Here is a 14,535-nt window from a genome sequence, read left to right on the forward strand (position 1 = left end):
TGTCACACCTGGACAATAGATGATAGAGTGAGGTTCTGGTTTTCAGGATGTTTTGGACTCTCCTCCCACTGCCACCCACCCCCTGTGATGGTCCCAGCCCCCTGTCTGATGCTGGTGGCCATGAGCAGAGATTACAACCACTTCTGGTGCCAGGGACCCCACCCAGACTCCAGCCCAGGGATTCCCATCCCAGACCCTCTCTCCTGACTCCACAGTGGTCATGAGGGTAGGGCGGGACCACTGAGTCAGAAGCATGGCCAGGGCCAGAGAGGGTGAGTCTAGTGCCTTGTGTGTGTCCCTGCCCCTTACTGCTCTGTGTGTGTGTGTTGGGGGCGGGGATACTCCATTGTCCCCAGAACTATTCGTCTCCAACCCCCATCCATAGTCCTGTATCTGAACCCTAAGAGAGATCTCTTCAGGTTCCTCAATTCTAACATAGACATTCTCCTGCCCCAGATGATGTGGTCATATTTGCCCAGGTGATGTGGACAGGCAAACCCCCTATTAGAGCCTCAATTTCCTCTATAGCTAATGCCTAGACTCCCTGTGGTAGGCAAGATATCCTCCTCCCTCCTCCCTCCTCCTTCCCTCCTTCCTCCTCCTCCTCCTTCTTCCTTTTTGAGATGGAGTCTCATTCTGTTGTCCAGGCTGGAGTGCAGTGGCACGATCTCAGCTCACTGCAACCTCCACCTCCAGGTTCAAGTGATTCTCCTGCTTCATCCTCCTGAGTAGTTGGGATTGCAGGCGCCCGCCACCACTCCTGGCTAATTTTTGTATTTTTAGTAGACACGGGGATTTCGCCATTTTGGCCAGGCTGGTCTCAAATTCCTGACCTCAAGTGATCCACCTGCCTCGGTCTTCCAAAGTGCTGGGATTACAGGCATGGGCCACAGAGCCCAGCCAAGGCAAGATTCTTCTGCTTGCAAGTACAACAGTCCCCACTTCAAACTAGCTTGGGCAAAACTAAAAGGAAGTTTCTTGTTTGTGTAACTGACAAGCCCAGGGTTATAACAACAGGTTCAGGTATGGCTTGGAACCAGGGTCTCAAATGATGTCTCCAGGACCCAGATTTCCTCTCAGGTCTCATTTTCTCTGCCCTGCCTTCGCTGTCAAGTAGATTCTTCCCTGTCACAGCTCCCATTACATCCTCCCATTGTGGCAGCCCTAGTGAGGGTTGGAAAAAAAAAAGAGAATGCTTTTTTCCCCCTGGTTAAACCAATAAAAGTCCCAGACCAGAGTTTCATTGGCTGGGTCTTGCTCAAATGCCCGCCTCTCTGTGCAGTCTTAGACTCTGATTGGCTGGGTCTGGATCATTCGTCCCTAGCTCATGGTTGGCTGGACCTAGGACACATTTTCTTTCTTAAAAGAAAATTGAGAATGTTACCCTATGAAAGGGAAGGGTGCTGGTCAGGCAGCTTTGCAGATGTTTCCCACGTGACATGATTGCCTGTGGGGCTTTGCTGATGTTTCCCACGTGACATGATTGCCTGTGACCTTTTTCTCAAAGGAAATCCAGAGCCTGGAGCCAGGTCTCAGCCCTACCCAAGCCCGGGAAATGTGCAACGCTGTGGCTCTACCCCCTACGCCTGTCCATCAAGGCAGAGCCCACATCCAATTGGTCCGTATGCTCTATTAGAAGGCGGTCCTATAGCTCAGTAACTGACTTCTTTCTAAGACCGAATAGAGGAGCTGGCATGAAGTCATTATCAAATTGATCTTTCTTGGAGACACAGGATTTGGCAATATTTTAGGAAACAGAACATTATCCTCACCAGATCTCGACGCTCATTTCTCAACATTCAAGTTGTCTGAAATTTAACCACATATTTTAAAACAAAACATCATCACTTTCTGCACATAAGACAGTCTTATACTTGTTTTTTCTTTTTTCTTTTCTTCTCTCTTTCTTTCTTCCCTCCCTCCCTCTCTCCCTCCCTCCCTTCTTTCTCTCTCTCTCTTTCCTTTCCTTTCCTTTTCCTTCCTTCCTTCCTTCCTTCCTTCCTTCCTTCCTTCCTTCCTTCCTTCCTTTCTTCCTTCCCTCCCTCCCTCCCTCTCCCTCTCTCTCTCTCTCTCTTTCTTTCTTTCCTTTCTTTCTTTCTTTCTTGACGCAGTTTTGCTCTTGTTGCCCAGGCTGGAGTGCAATGGCACGATCTCACCTCACCGCAACCTCCACCTCCCGAGGAAAATCAAGCGATTCTCATGTCTCAGCCTCCTGAGTGGCTGAGATTACAGGTGCCTGCCACCACGCCCAGTTAATTTTTGCATTTTTAGTAGAGACGGGGTTTCATCATATTGGTCAGGCTGGTCTCTAACTCCTGACCTCAGGTGATCCGCCCACCTCAGACTCCCAAAGTGCTGTGATTACAGGCGTCAGCCACCACACCTGGCCAGAAAAAAATAAAAATAAGAATGTATTCCTGTAATCCCAGCACTTTGGGAGACCACGGCTGGAGAATCGGTTGAACCCAGGAGATCAAGACCAGCCTGGACAACATATTGAGACTCTCATCTCTACAAAAAATAAGAAAATTTAGACCGGGCACGGTGGCTGATGCTTGTAATCCCAGCACTTTGGGAGGCCAAGGCGGGTAGATCACGTGAAGTCAGGAGTTCGAGACCAGCCTGACCAATATGGTGAAACCCCTTCTCTACTAAAAATACAAAATTAGCCGGGTGGTGGTGCAGGCCTGTAATCCCAGCTACTTGGGAAGCTGAGGCAGGAGAATGACTTGAACCTGGGATGTGGAGGTTGCAGTGAGCTGAGATAGCATCATTGCACTCCAGCCTGGGTGACAAGAGCAAAACTCCATCTCAAAGAAGGAGAAAAGGAGAAAAATTAGCCAGGTGGAGTAGTGCCCACCTATAATTTCAGCTACTCAGGAAGCCGAGGCCGAAGGATTACTGGAGCCGGGGAGGTCAAAGCTGTAGTGAGCCATGATCACGCTGCTGCACCCCCGCCTCGGCAACAGAGTGAAACCCTGTCTCAAAAAATTATTATTAAAAAACATTTAAAGAGACAGGGTCTTGCTATGTTGCTCACGCTGGTCTCAAACTCCTGGCGTCAAATGATCCTCCTACCTCAGCCTCCTGGGTAGCTGGGACTATAGAGCGAGCCACCATACCCAGCTACTTTGTGCCTTTTGTAACCCCAGTTTTCAAGATCAGATAAACACAAAGTGAACTAAGACACTTTCTAGACAGAGTGCGGGCATGTGAACGCATGCCTGTGTCTATTTTTCTGAGTGTCACAATGCAAATAGTATGCAAATGAGTTTGTGATGTGTGTCCGTGTGCAGACCTGTGTGTGTACGTGTGTGTGTGTGTGAGACAGAGAGCGAGAGAGAGAGAGAAATATCTGGGTAGATAAGCAGATGGATGGATGAGAATGAGAAACCTGGAGTTTCCAGGTGCAGAGAAAACTGTTCCTCCAGGGTTCTTTTTTGAGACAGAGTTTCGCTCTTGTCACCCATTCTGGAGTGCAATGGCGCGATCTCCGCTCACTGCAGCCTCCACCTCCCAGGTTTAAGCGATTCTCCTGCCTCAGCCTCCTAAGTAGCTAGGATTACAGGCGCTCGCCACCACGCCCAGCTAATTTTTGTGTTTTTAGTAGAGACGGGGTTTCACCATGTTGGCCAGGCTGGTTTCGAACTCCTGACCTCAGGTGATCCACCCACCTCAGCCTCCCAGAGTGCTGGGATTACAGGCGTGAGCCACCGCGCCCGGCCTTCTTCAGGGTTGTATAAAAGCAGGGGATTTGGGGAGGGAGGGAAGGAAGTGGGTCTGTCCTCAGTCCCAGATGTGGGTGTGGCGTTCCAGTGGTTAGTTCCCGTTGCCTCACATCTGTGCTTTTCCTCCACGGGGACTTATAGAAGTAGAAGAACTTCTTGGGGGTGGAGCTGAGGGGTGGAGCTGAGGCTGGAGGGAGGAAGGTGGGGGGAACCCAGGGGTCCTGTCTCCAAGCCTGGTTGCTCTTACCCTAAAAGTTGGAACACTGAGGTGTCACAGCTTCTCTTTTGAAACAGAGAGGAGGTAGGAGGGTGAGGTCCATCCAGGTAGACACAGACACACACAGAGACCACAGCTTCCTGTAACATTTCCGAGTGTCGAATTCCATCTCCCGGTCTAGAGGTTTTTCTTCTTGGTCCTTCCTGAGACCTCTTGGCTCCCAAGACCCTCTTGATCAGGGCAGGAATGAGGGTGCTCCAGCGTGTGAGAGTCGTGGATCCCTGAAAAGAGGAGGCTGCTCCCCCTCTTTCCTCCCCCCACCTCCAGATTTCCTCATCTGCCTTGACACCTTCCGGTGGGCGGGGACGTGTATGGACAAATTTGTGGGCTGGGGACCATGGAAGTGGAGGAAATCTACAAGCACCAGGAAGTCAAGATGCAAGCACCAGACTTCAAGGACAAGAAACGGGGGGTCTCAGCCAAGAATCAAGGTTAGGGACCTCGAGGTGGAAGGGAGGGGTTAAGAAGGAGAGATTGGGGGGCCAGGGGCCGTTGCTTACGTCTGTAATCCCAGCACTTTGGGAGGCTGAGGCGGGAGGATTGTGTGAGCCCTGGAGGTGGAGACTGGCCTGGGCAACATAGGGAGACTCTGTCTGTAAAAAAAATAAAAATAAAAAAAGAAGGAGAGTTCAGATGGGAGAGGTAAGGGGTCAAAGGTGGGGGCCGGGGGCTCCTTCCCCTCCAAGATGTGTGTATGTGTGTGTGTGGATGTGTGTGTGGATGTCTGTGTGGTGTGATCACTCAAACTCTCACACACCCGCTCTGCTTAACGAAAAAACAGATTTTAGCTTCTCACTCCTTATCTGTCACCCCCTACAATTTATTGAGAGCAAAGCGTTGGGTAAAGCAAGATCCCGGAGCCACTCTCCACACCACAGAGCTCTGAGCAGGTCTCCAACCCCTCCCAGGTGCCCATGACCCAGACTATGAGAATATCACCTTGGCCTTCAAAAACCAGGACCATGCGAAGGGTGGTCATTCACGACCAACGAGCCAAGGTGAGCAGACACCCACCTGCTCACATCCCATCACCTTGGGAAGGGGCAGGTGGGCGGCCAACTGCAGGGCCCCCGGGGCTGCGTGGAAGGGAGGAGGCGATGGGGAAGGAAGAGGTGACAGCTGTTGATGTGCTAATGAGGTCTGTTGATGATGACAATGTTGGGGAATGCTGGAGAGGGGGTCTGTGATGGTGACGGTGTTAGATCGCTGAGGGTGGCTGGTGGCGGCAGTGTTGTTGACGATGATGGCAAGCTGCATGACCACAGCTGCTGATGGTTTTGGGAGGAGCGAGGTGTCCATGGTGTTAGAGACAGTGAGGATAGTTTGAGTGGTGGTGCTGGCCCCTCAAGGTCACTTCGCTGCCTCTTTGCTCCAGTCCCAGCCCAGTGCAGGCCGCCCTCAGACTCCACCCAGGTCCCCTCCTGGTTGTACAGAGCCATCCTGAGCCTGTACATCCTCCTGGCCCTGGCCTTTGTCCTCTGCCTCATCCTGTCAGCCTTCATCATGGTGAAGAGTGAGTACTTCTTGGGAGGAGGGTGCTGGGGGGCCTAGACTTTCTCCCTTGCCCTTTTCTCTCTCTCTCCCTGGGTGCTTCAAGGATTTTCCTGCCCCTCCTGAACAGATGCTGAGATGTCCAAGGAGCTGCTGGGCTTTAAAAGGGAGCTTTGGAATGGTAAGCGGAGGGTCTGAGGGAGATCCACGGGGTCATGATGGGGGTCTGGAGAGGGATGGATGCACAGACACCCCTGTTTCATGCCCTCAGTCTCAAACTCCATGCAAGCATGCGAAGAGAGACAGCAGGGAGGCTGGGATTCCGTTCAGAAGAGCATCGCCATGGTCAGGAGCAAGGTGGAGAAATTAGAGACGCTCTCAGCAGGTGCCTGTGTAGCCTCGCCTTCTATGGAGGGAATTTGTCACCAATGCCAGGGGCTGAGCTGGGGGCAAGGGATTCAGGGGAGGAGAAAGCCGGGGTCCTACCCTCCCAAAGCTCAAGTTGTGGAGGGGCGATGGGTGTTACCCTCTGGGTCTCTCTGTGGGTATTTAAAGGCTCCTGGGAACCCCAAATCCATGGGCTCTGCTGTACCCCAGGGCGGGCGTGGGGCAGGGAGGGGGCTTCCAAGGAAGGTGAGGGCTTTGTTTGAGGCTCCACTGCAGCTTGACTTATCTGTTCCCACCCAACCCTCCCCGCCCCCAGGCATAAAAAACATTGACACAAAGGTACAGAAAATCTTGGAGGTGCTACAGAAAATGCCACGTAAGTTGGAGCCCCGAGGGGAGGTGGAGGAGGGTGGGTGGGGCTTCAGATTTAGCCACAGCTCCTCTCCCAGGGGCGGGATCTGCCTCACTGTGGATCTCTCCCCATCCCCAGAGACCACACCTCAATAAATGAGAGGACATTGTGGCAGCCAAAGCTACAGCTTGGAAGATGGGGCTGCACCTGCCAATGAAGACGGGAAATGACCCCCCTCCAGCCTAGTGTGAACCTGCCCCTCGTCCCACATATAGAAAAACCTCCAGTCAGGGTGAATGAGTGTCTCGGAGTTGCTTGTGTGTGTGTACACCTGCGTGCGTGTGTGTGCGTGTGTGCACGTGTGTGCACGTGTGTGTGTGTGCATTTTGCAAAGGGTGGACATTTCAGTGTATCTCCCAGAAAGGTGATGAATGAATAGGACTGAGAGTCACAGTGAATGTGGCATGCATGCCTGTGTCATGTGACGTATGTGAGTCTCGGCATGTCACGGTGGGTGGCTGTGTCTGAGGACCTCCAGCAGGTGTCACTCTGAGTGTGGGTGTTGGTGACATGCATTGCACGGGCCTGTCTCCCTGTTTGTGTAAACATACTAGAGCGTACTGAGGCGTGTTTTGTGTCTACCCATGTCATGGTGGGGGAGATTTATCTCTGTACATGTGGGTGTCGCCATGTGTGCCCTGTCAGTATCTGTGCCTGGGTGAACGGCTGTGTCATTATGAGTGTGCTGAGTTATGCCACCCTGTGTGCTCAGGGCACATGCACACAGACAGTCATTTATCTCTGCACTCACATTTTGTGACTTATGAAGATAAATAAAGTCAAGGGAAAACAGTGTCGCTATGGGACCCTTTATTGGGGCAAGGGGAGGGGTTTCGGGACCTGGGGAGAGGGAGAGTCTGCACGTGACAATGACCCCGGGGCACGAGGGTGGGCGAGACTGAGTGCCCTGCGTGAGTACCTGTGCGTCTGTGAATGAGTAACTCATTCCCATTCCCTATGTCTTCCCTGTGTCCCAGAGTGGGTGCCCCTGAGTATACAACATCTCCCTGAGTGTACCTGGGACCACGGATATATACAAGCCCTAAGCATGTACCCACGTGTGTAATTGTGCCCATGAGTGTATCTATGCCACTGAGCATGAATCCATGAGTGTACATGACCCTAATGTACTATGTCCACCGCTCATGCATGCACTTGATTTGTTTTTTGTTTCTTTTGTTGTTGTTTTTGTTGTTTGTTTGTTTGTTTTGAGACAGGGTCTCGCTCTGTCACCCAGGCTGGAGGGCAGTGGTATGATCATGACTCATTGCAGCCTCGACCTCCTGGGCTCAGGCGATCCTCCTGCCTCCGCCTCCCGAGTAGATGGGATTACAGGTTCACACCACCACACCTGGCTAATTTTTTTTTTAAGAGGTGGGGGTCTAGCTATGTTGGCCAGGCTGGTCTCAAACTCCTGGCCTCAAGTGATTCTCCCACCTCGGCCTCCGAAAATGCTGGGGTTACAGGCGGGAGCCACCGCGCCCGGCCACATGGATGCACTTGAGACCAATTGAACCCATCCCCAAGGACATAGGAGTGCCTGGAAACGCGAACAGGTGTGTCCAAGTGCAAGGGTATACGTGGGCCCATTGTCATACGTGTGCCCTGAGCAGGTGACTAGGCCTGCAAGCGTCCCCTCCAGCGTGGACCACCCAGAGCCAGCGAGACCCTGGCCACGCGCGGAGCAGCGATCACAGCCGTGGGCCACGTCCCTGGGTCTGGCTCCGCGGACTCGCGCGCCCCCCTGCGGCCACTGTCGGGCACCGCCGCGCGCGCCCCGCCCACATGCCTGGCCCGTCGCGCGCCTGCGCACGCAGCGCCTTTTACGGCGCCGTAAAGCAGCTCGGCCGAGCAGACGGCTGCGGTTCCTGGTGAGACCCTGCCCGCCCCCACTGCCGGCGCCGGGCTTTGTCCGCTCCCCGGCCCCTTCCCCGCGGGCGTGTGGGTCCCGGGCTGGGGTCTCGGCGTCCGCGATCCCGGGCCCGCTCGCTTCGGCCCCTCTCAGGAGGCTGCGAGGAGGGTGGGTTTCTCCCCAGTGTAGAGGTACGGGGCGAGGGTCGCGGGGCCCTGACCCTACGGCAGTTCAGCTCACTTCAGCCCCCATCGCAGCCCGGTGGTGAGGTCTCAGCGATCCCTGCCCCATCTCGCGCCCCCAGGGCCCTCGCCACGGACGGATCTGCATGCTGGGGCGGGGGCGGCCCGCAGCCCCTGAGACCCCCCTCCCCGCTGGTTCTCCCACCTCCCACGCAGACCTCGTTGGGGTCGGCTTAGCATCCATAGACCTCCCCATGCATGGTGGGGGCGGGTTCTCAGCTGCCCTTCCGATCCCGTCTCGGCGCCCGCCCCTCACCCCATTTCTCTCCAGGAGCCCCCTACCCCATCTCCCTCTCCCCGCACCGACAGCTGATGGGAGGACCACAGTTGCTCAGCATCCAGCTTCCTTTCTGGAGAGCACCGGGGTGGGAGGCTCCCAACACCTCTGGGCCCCTCTTCCCAGCCTTCAGAACCCAGGCCCATCCGCGTCTCAAAGGACGAAGGGTTCCTGCGTGACACATCGGAGCTGCCTGAGGGCTTGCGGTTGAGGGTTCCCCGCCCCTTCTGCCTGGCCCCACGGATCTCCCCTGTTCAAGCCCCCAACCCTCCTGGCCTTTGGTCTTGACACGCTCCTACCCCACTCCCACCCTCCACCCCCGTTACTCTGGCTTTCCGCAGGGGGCCGGCAGGAAAGTTCCCCAGGGTCGTCAGTGCTGGAGCGCAGGGCGGGGCAGGAGCGACTGCCCATATCCCCTCGTGGTGCCTCATCTCCCTGCCCTAGATCTGACGCCCCTCCCCCCATACACTAGTTTTCTAGTTACTCCCGTAGGTGGCGGAGCGGTCCGGAAGGCGCTTTCGCAATTGAACCGTCTGCATGCCCGAGGGTTGGGTGGTTTCGGCACCCTCTTCTGTTCCCCCTCGTTTCTCTCCTCCCACCTTGTCCCCACTCCCCTGATTTATCTGGTTACGTATAATCGAGGCGTGTTTTACGCGCATCGCTTTGCACGTGGGAAGTCGGCACTGGAGCGCACAACAGTGGTGTGGGGCAAGGGTGTCCCAGGGCCCCTTACTGTTCTCCTTCCTTCCCTCCCGGCCTGGTCCCCTTCCCATTGCCCCTAACACCCGCTCTTCCTGGTCTCCCCGCAGGGTGGCGGCGGCATGGAGGCGCGCTTTACGCGCGGGAAGTCGGCGCTGCTGGAGCGCGCGCTGGCGCGGCCGCGCACCGAGGTGAGCCTGAGCGCCTTCGCACTGCTGTTCTCCGAGCTGGTACAGCACTGCCAGAGCCGCGTCTTCTCCGTGGCCGAGCTGCAGGCGCGCCTGGCCGCGCTGGGCCGCCAGGTGGGCGCGCGCGTGCTGGATGCGCTGGTGGCGCGCGAAAAGGGTGCCCGGCGTGAGACGAAGGTGCTGGGCGCGTTGCTCTTCGTCAAAGGCGCCGTGTGGAAGGCGCTCTTCGGCAAGGAGGCGGACAAGCTGGAGCAGGCCAACGATGACGCGCGTACCTTCTACATCATCGAGCGCGAGCCGCTCATCAACACCTACATCTCCGTACCCAAGGAGAATAGCACGCTCAACTGCGCCAGCTTCACGGCGGGCATCGTGGAGGCGGTGCTCACACACAGCGGCTTCCCTGCCAAGGTCACAGCGCACTGGCACAAGGGCACCACGCTCATGATCAAGTTCGAGGAGGCGGTCATCGCTCGAGACCGGGCCCTGGAGGGCCGCTGACCCTGCCGGAGATAAAGGATACAGAGAGCCCCTCTCCAAGTGTGTCTTGTGTCTTGTGTGGGGGCCTCAGATCCACTCAGTACTTTGAGCCACAGCCTTGCCCCAGGCTGGAGAGGGAGACCAGGTCCAAATGTGTTTACAGTAGAGTGGGGCGGTGAGGGCAGGTCTGGCCATAGGGTTGGGGGGTTGAGTGAGACCAGGAGTGATGGGGAGAAATAAACCGGACAGAAGGAGTTGGTGGAAAATGCTGGCAGGTTCTGGAATCGCGGTTGGAGGCTGTCTGCAGGCTGGAGTGGGCATGGGGTCCTGGGAGACGCATCAGGCTGAGACAGACTCCTTTAGACTGGGGGTGAGCAAACTGTGCAAAGTGCCAGATGGGCAATATTTTATGCCATGTGGTCTTTTTTTGTTGTTGTTGTTGAGATAGAGTCTTGCTCTGTTGCCCAGGCTGGAGTGCAGTGGCACCATCTCACCTCACTGCAAACCTCCACCTCTGGAGTTCACGTGATTCTCCTGCCTCAGCCTCCCAAGTAGCTGGGATTATAGGCGCCTGCCACCACACGCGGCTAATTTTTTAATTTTTAGTAGAGATGGGGTTTCGCCATGTTGGTCAAGCTGGTCTTGAACTCCTGACCTCAAGTGATCCACCCACTGCAGCCTCCCAAAGTGCTGGGATTACAGGCGTGAGCCACTGCGCTCGGCCGCCATGTGGTCTTGTCCCATTACTCTGCTGATGTATTGAAAGCAACCACAGACAACATGTAAAGGAGTGGGTGTCACCATGTGCCTAGAAAACAGGCTGAGGGGGATTGTTTGCCTTCTTCCCTCATTTATTATATTTTTCAGAGACGGTTTTGTTCTGTCGCCCAGGCTGGAGTGCAGTGGCCCGATCTCGGCTTCAGCTCACTGCAAGCTCCGCCTCCCAGGTTCATGTCATTCTCCTGCCTCAGCCTCCTGAGTAGCTGCGACTACAGGCGCCCACCACCACCCCTGGCTAATTTTTTGTATTTTTAGTAGAGACGGGGTTTCATCATGTTAGCCAGGGTGGTCTTGATCTCCTGACTTCGTGATCTGCCCACCTCGGCTTCCCAAAGTGCTGGGATTACAGGCGTGAGCCACAGCTCCCAGCCATGCCCAGCTAATTTTTTAAAAATTTTTGTAGAGATGGGGGTCTTACTAGGTTGCCCAGGCTGGTCTCGAACTCTTGGCCTCCAGCGATTCTTCCACCTCAGCCTCCGTAAGTGCTAGGGTTACAGATGTGAGCCAAATCAAAGTGTGTTCTGTAGATCAGCAGTAGCAGCATCAACTGGGAGTTGGTCTATAGCGCAGTCTCAGGCCCACCCCAGAGCTGCTGAATCTGAGGCTGCATTTTAGCCAGGCCCCCAGGGGATTCCTGGGGACCTTAGATTGAGATGCAGGCTTTAGGGTATCAGAATTGCCAGGAAGGGCCGGGTGCGGTGGCTCACGCCTATAATCCCAGCACTTTGGGAGGCTGAGGCAGGTGGATCACCTGAAGTCAGGAGTTCGAGACTAGCCTGGCTAACATGGTGAAACCCCGTCTCTACTAAAAATACAAAACATTAGCCCGGAGTGGGCTGCAAGGAAGGTCTGCCCTGGACCCTCCAGGTGGGTGGGTGAGAGGAGGAGGAGGAGGAGGAGCTGGGCACCAGCCCTTGGTGAGCTGGGCAAGCAGCATCACCTTATTTCACAAGCAGGTTCCAAAAGAAGTCATGTGCCCGTGGTCACACAGATTAATTATTGTTATTATTATTATTATTTTTTGAGATGGAGTCTCACTCTGTCACCCAGGCTGGAGTGCAGTGGTGTGATCTCAGCTTCCTGGGTTCAAGCAATCATCCTGCTTCAGCCTCCGGAATAGTTGGGACTACAGGCGCCCGCCAGCACACACAGCTAAGTTTTGTATTTTTAGTGGAGACGGAGATTCACCATGTTGATCAGGCTGGTCTCAAACTCCTGACCTCAGGTCACCGCCCACCTCGGCCTCCCAAAGTGCTGGGATTACAGATGTGAGCCACCGTGCCCAGCCCAGATTTATTAATTTGACAAGTATTTTATCAAGCACCTACTGTGTGCCAGGCCCCGGGGACACAGCTGGGAACAACAAAGGCAGTGACCTCCTAAGGCTCATTCTACCTGGGGTGACCAGCAACACACAAATGAGCAGATGGCGGGTTTTGTTGAAAGGAGGGCTGTGGTGAGAATGTGCATCGAGAGGTGGGGAATGAGGGCTGGGGAGTCAGCGTGTAGTTGAAGTGTGGGCAGGGATGGGAAGGCGCTCAGGACAGGCCCCTCGGAGAGCAGAGGCTTGGAAGATGGAGCAGAGTGAATAACAGGTGCAAAGACCCAGTGGCAACAGCAAGCTGGCCTGTTCAAGGAACGGTGGGGGTGGGGGGGGGGGCTTTGCGGCATCAGGGGAACCTATAGGATGTTGGCTCTTGTTTTTAATTTTTTTTTTTTTTTTGAAATGGAGTCTTGCTCTGTCGTCCAGGCTGGAGTGGCAGTGGCATGATGTTGGCTCACTGCAACCTCCGCCTCCTGGGTTCAAGCAATTCTCCTGCCTCAGCCTCCCTAGTAGCTGGGATTACAGGTGTTTGCTACCACACCCGGCTAATTTTTGTATTTTTAGTAGAAATGGGGTTTCACCATGTTAGCCAGGCTGGTCTGGAACTCCTGACCTCAAGTGATCTGCCTGCCTTGGCCTCCCAAAGTGCTAAGATTACAGGCGTGAGCCGCCATGCCCAGCTGGCTTTTTCTCTTCTTTTTTGAGGCAGGTTCTCACTGTCGCCCAGGCTGAGTGCAGGGGCACAATCCTCCCACCTCGGCCTCCCAAGCAGCTGGGATCAAGGCACCCACCACTACGCCTGGCTAATTTTTGTATTTTTTTTGTAGAGACAGGGCCTCACTATGTTGCCCAGGCTGGCCTCAAACTCCTGGACTCAAGCAGTCCTCCCACCTCGGCCTCCCAAAGCACTGGAATGACAGGCACAAGCCACTGTGCCCAGCTGGCTTTGGGCTTTTATCTGAGCTGGAGGAAAGTTCTGGAAAGGGGGCAGTGAAGAGAGAGCCCCGGGTGGAGGTGACTGCTTCAGTCGAGGCAGTGGCGGGAGGGGTGAGCAGTGAGTGATTGTGAACGCCGTTTGACAGCAGAGCCCACAGGCATTTCTTATGGTCTTGGAGGTGGTGTCAGGGGAAAGGGAAGAGGCGCAATGACCCCATTGTTGGCCTGAGCCACTGGTAGAGGAGTGTGGAGAGGGGACCCTGTGCTCCTGGCCTCCCTCCCATGACCTCGGGCATGGTTTGACCTTGGCCAAGCCTGAGGCTGCTGCCACCTCAGCCTCCCAGACCCTGAGTAGGGTTAACACCTCCAGAGCCGAAATGGCCTCCGGTTGACCACGCCAACTCCCCATCAGCCTGTCCAGCCAGTCAGCACTTACTGAGCGCCTTCTGTGTACTAAGCCCTGTTCTGGGTACTTCCATGAGTCAACTCATGCCCTCCCCACCTCAGGGTGATCCACCGCCTTCCCCTACAATATTCCAAGGCGCCATTGGACCTCAGAGTCTTCATGTCCTGCACATTCTCCTTGTAATAGAGCAGGAAAAAATAAAAACGGGAGATAGCATTCTACTTCAGTTGCTCCTCAATTTGTTTCTTTTTTCTTCTTCTTTTTTTTTTTTTAGATCCAGTCTCACTCTGTTACCCAGGCTGGAGTGCAGTGGCGCGATCCTGGCTCACTGCAACCTCTGCCTCCCAGGTTCAAGTGATTCTCCTGCCTCAGCCTCCCGAGTAGCTGAGATTATAGGCGCATGCCACCACGCCTGGCTAATTTTTGTATTTTTTTTTTAGTAGAGACGGGGTTTCACTATGTTGGCCAGGCTGGTCTCGAACTCCTGGTCTCAAGTGATCGGCCCACTTCAGCCTCCCAAAGTGCTGGGATTACAGGCGTGAGCCACCACGTCTGCTTGCTCCCAATTTTTTCTTTCTCTCTCTCTTTTCTTTCTTTCTTTCTTTCTTTCTTTCTTTCTTTCTTTCTTTCTTTCTTTCTTTCTTTCTTTCTCTTTTTCTTTCTCTCTTTCTTTCTTTCTTTTTCTTTCTCTCTCTCTTTCTTTCTTTATTTTTTTAAATTTATTTAGCTGGGGTCTCACTCTGTCGCAGTGGCGTGATCTTGGATCATTGCAACCTCCACCTCCCGGGTTCAAACACTTCTCCTGCCTCAGCCTCCTGAGTAGCTAGGATTACAGGTGTGCGCCACCACACCCAGTGAACTTTTTTTTTTTTTTTGAGATGGAGTCTCGCTCTGTTGCCCAGGCTGGAGTGCAGTGGCGCAATCTCGGCTCACTGCAAGCTCCACCTCCCGGGTTCACGCCATTCTCCTGCCTCAGCCTCCCCAGCAGCTGGGACTACAGGTGCACGCTGCCACGCCCAGCTAATTTTTTGTATTTTTAGTAGAGATGGAGTTTCA

The 14,535-nt window shown here is 54.6% G+C and overlaps 2 protein-coding genes across 4 annotated transcripts; both read left to right on the forward strand.

The window, feature by feature from the left end:
- The first annotated feature begins 4,305 nt into the window (after nucleotides 1-4,305).
- On the forward strand, nucleotides 4,306-7,088 carry MCEMP1 (mast cell expressed membrane protein 1). The gene is made up of 7 exons (XM_055240288.1): nucleotides 4,306-4,436; nucleotides 4,914-5,003; nucleotides 5,381-5,518; nucleotides 5,627-5,677; nucleotides 5,768-5,881; nucleotides 6,200-6,259; nucleotides 6,374-7,088. Exons 1-7 carry the CDS (start codon nucleotides 4,343-4,345, stop codon nucleotides 6,388-6,390), a joined length of 564 nt encoding a protein of 187 aa, XP_055096263.1. The 5' UTR covers nucleotides 4,306-4,342; the 3' UTR covers nucleotides 6,391-7,088.
- A 976-nt stretch (nucleotides 7,089-8,064) lies between these two features.
- On the forward strand, nucleotides 8,065-10,088 carry TRAPPC5 (trafficking protein particle complex subunit 5). Of its 3 annotated transcripts, none has more exons than XM_055240287.2 (2): nucleotides 8,065-8,166; nucleotides 9,476-10,088. In XM_055240287.2, exon 2 carries the CDS (start codon nucleotides 9,488-9,490, stop codon nucleotides 10,052-10,054), a length of 567 nt encoding a protein of 188 aa, XP_055096262.1. In that variant the 5' UTR covers nucleotides 8,065-8,166; nucleotides 9,476-9,487; the 3' UTR covers nucleotides 10,055-10,088. The 3 variants fall into 3 exon arrangements, with proteins under 3 accessions (XP_055096262.1, XP_063471081.1, XP_063471082.1); XM_063615011.1 differs by having other exon boundaries at nucleotides 8,121-8,315; XM_063615012.1 differs by having other exon boundaries at nucleotides 8,149-8,338.
- The last annotated feature ends 4,447 nt before the right edge of the window (nucleotides 10,089-14,535 follow it).

Source organism: Symphalangus syndactylus, chromosome 13 (assembly GCF_028878055.3).
Source record: "Symphalangus syndactylus isolate Jambi chromosome 13, NHGRI_mSymSyn1-v2.1_pri, whole genome shotgun sequence".
NCBI lineage: Eukaryota > Metazoa > Chordata > Mammalia > Primates > Hylobatidae > Symphalangus > Symphalangus syndactylus.